Raw genomic sequence first — 2,749 nt, forward strand, 5'->3', positions numbered from 1 at the left:
AAGCAGGGCTAAGATAGATTTTAGCTGAGAAAGCATTCATTCTCTTATTCAACAAGTGTTTATTTAGAGTCATCTGGCTGGGTTTACCGGGTTTACTGCATTTCTAGGACTGTGACACTTTTCTGATCCTCTTCTCTTACTCAAAAATTATGAACTTAATTTGAATTATTGACAATTAGGAATGCATCATGGGATGGAAGGGCAGAAACCAACAAAGATCCTTTCCTGTGTAAAATATAAATTCTAACAGGGACAGATAATCTTTAATGTATAAATCCATTATCTATATGTTAGAAGTGTTAAATATTATGGGATGTTCACCTTCACGGGAAGTACTTAGAGTCAGGAAAAGGAAAGTTGCAGTATTTAATAGGGTATTAGTATAGCCAGATATTTATTTACCCTCAAATTCACTTTCTGGCTTAAGCTAAAAAGTGGATCTTTTATAAATTAAAAATCCTATTTCCAGAGAATGACTCAGATCATTACCCCACTAAATAAGTAAATTTTTTTTTTTTTTAGAGATGGAACATCTAAGAAACCATGAAAAATCTTAGCATTATTGATGAATTTGTGCTGCTGGGGTTGTCTACTGACCCAGATATCCAGACCATGCTCTTTGTTCTCTTCTTGGGAATTTACCTCCTGACCCTGATGGGGAACCTGATGATGATCCTGGTGATCAGGGCTGATCCTCACCTGCACACGCCCATGTACTTCTTCCTTGGTCATTTGTCTTTCCTAGACATATGCTACTCTTCAGTCACTGTGCCCAAGATGCTGCAGAATTTCCTGTCTCAGAGGAAAGCCATTTCAGTGTGGGGATGCATTACCCAGAGTTTCTTTTTCATTTTCTCTGGAGGCACTGAGGGCTGCCTGCTCTCTGCTATGGCCTATGACCGCTATACTGCCGTCTGTCACCCTCTGCTCTACACTGTGATCATGAATGGACCTCTGTGCACCACAATGGTCAGCACAGCATGGCTGATGGGGTTTCTGAACTCACTAGTGAATAATCTTTGTGCCCAGAGCTTACAGTTCTGTGGTCCCAATATCATCTCCCACTTCAGCTGTGAACTGCCTTCACTGTTCCCTCTCTCCTGCAGTGATACCACGCCTAACACCAGCCTGCTAGCTGGGTCCACTGCATTTCTAGGACTCGTGACACTGCTCCTGATCCTCTTCTCTTACTCAAAAATCATTCTTGCTGTTCTGAGTATCTCCTCCTCTAAAGGCCGAGGCAAAGCCTTCTCCACTTGCTCCTGCCACCTCACCGTGGTGCTCTTGTTCTATGGGACAGCTCTATTCAGGTACATCAGCCCCTCTTCAGGATCAGTCCTGGAGCGAGTTGTCTCTGTACAGTATGGTGTGATCACATCCTTGGTAAACCCACTCATTTACAGCTTCAAGAACCAGGAGGTGAAGGCAGCTCTGCAGAGGATACTGAGGCAGCAAATATGTGTCTCAGGGTAAGAGATGGCAAGGGGACCTTTCTTCTACAAGAGAAGCAATCTGCAAAGGAAGAGAACTTTGTAAACTTAGAGCTGCTATGGAACTTGATTTTTAACTTAGCTAATTAGGTTTGTTTCTTATTCAAAGTGAAAAGACTTCCAAAAGCTGAGAGAAATATAGTCAGAGAAGTGTTTGACCCATCCTGCATCTGAGGGAAAAGGTTCAGAGACATCAGCTCCTTCCATAGCCTTTGGAAATTAATCCAGAACAGTGACTTCACTACAGTTTAGGAGGCAGGACAAGGACAAAGCTCCCTGAGCCCAGGACTTTATCTATGGAGTTACCAAAGGAACCCATTAGTAGAAGGGCAAAGAATGAGTTACCTAGACAGGTTTAATGTTCCAGAATGAACAGTTCATTACCTTTTGTTCACCGGACCTGGTGGCACCATACGCATTACATGGCAATGTGGGCCTGCAAATCATCAAAGAAAAGTGAAAGCAAAGAATGAACATTACGTCTTTGAGCAAATAAATGGATAAAGAAAATGTGGTACAGTCTTACAGTGGAGTGTTATTTAGTTTATACAAGAAGGAAAGTCTGCAATGTGTGATGACATAGATGAATGTTGAAGACATTGTGTTAAGTGAGAAAAGCAAGTCACAGAAAAGAAAAACTGCTTAATTCTACTGATAGGAGATATCTAAAGAGGTTCACTTTGTAGAAGCAGAAAGTAGAATGGTGGTTTCCAGGGCCTGGGGAAAGGGGATTGGGAAACTCTTGTCCAATGGACATAGAGTATCAGTCATGCAAGATAAAAAAGGGATCCATTGCACTGCAATGTGCATATACTTAACAGTAGTACATACAGAAACTTAAGAGGGTAAAATCTATGTTGTGTGTTTTTTAGCACAATGAAAAAGAAATTAGAATGAACATATCATTACACTAAACATCAGTCTTGCATTTTGCAACCTCTTGTCTGAAGACACACTTCATTTTAAAACATATCATCATATTTTATAAATATAATATATGTTTTAAGTATGTTTTAAAATCATATTTTATACACACACACACGCACACCTATGGATACATACACATACACATATGGAAGCCAGACAAAACCATTAGAAGTAGCATAATGTAGTTTAAAACATTACGAGAGCATTGTTTTTATTGGATGTAAATCAATGAAGTTAGAACACTCCCTAACACCTCACAAAAATAGACTCAAAATGGCTTAAAGACTTAAGTTATGACACCATGTGTGTGTGTTTGCTGATCAGTCATGTCC

The 2,749-nt window shown here is 40.1% G+C and overlaps 1 protein-coding gene across 1 annotated transcript; it reads left to right on the forward strand.

The window, feature by feature from the left end:
* The first annotated feature begins 543 nt into the window (after positions 1-543).
* On the forward strand, positions 544-1,881 carry LOC110146763 (olfactory receptor 8S1-like). The gene has a single exon (XM_020907756.2). The coding sequence runs from the start codon at positions 544-546 to the stop codon at positions 1,471-1,473; it is 930 nt and encodes a 309-aa protein (XP_020763415.2). The 3' UTR covers positions 1,474-1,881.
* The last annotated feature ends 868 nt before the right edge of the window (positions 1,882-2,749 follow it).

Source organism: Odocoileus virginianus, chromosome 24, assembly GCF_023699985.2.
Source record: "Odocoileus virginianus isolate 20LAN1187 ecotype Illinois chromosome 24, Ovbor_1.2, whole genome shotgun sequence".
In the NCBI taxonomy this organism is placed as follows: domain Eukaryota; kingdom Metazoa; phylum Chordata; class Mammalia; order Artiodactyla; family Cervidae; genus Odocoileus; species Odocoileus virginianus.

What these genes read in the sequence shown, in the direction of transcription:
- LOC110146763 (XM_020907756.2), top strand. Translation starts at nt 544, where the DNA reads ATGAAAAATCTTAGCATTATTGATGAATTTGTGCTGCTGGGGTTGTCT.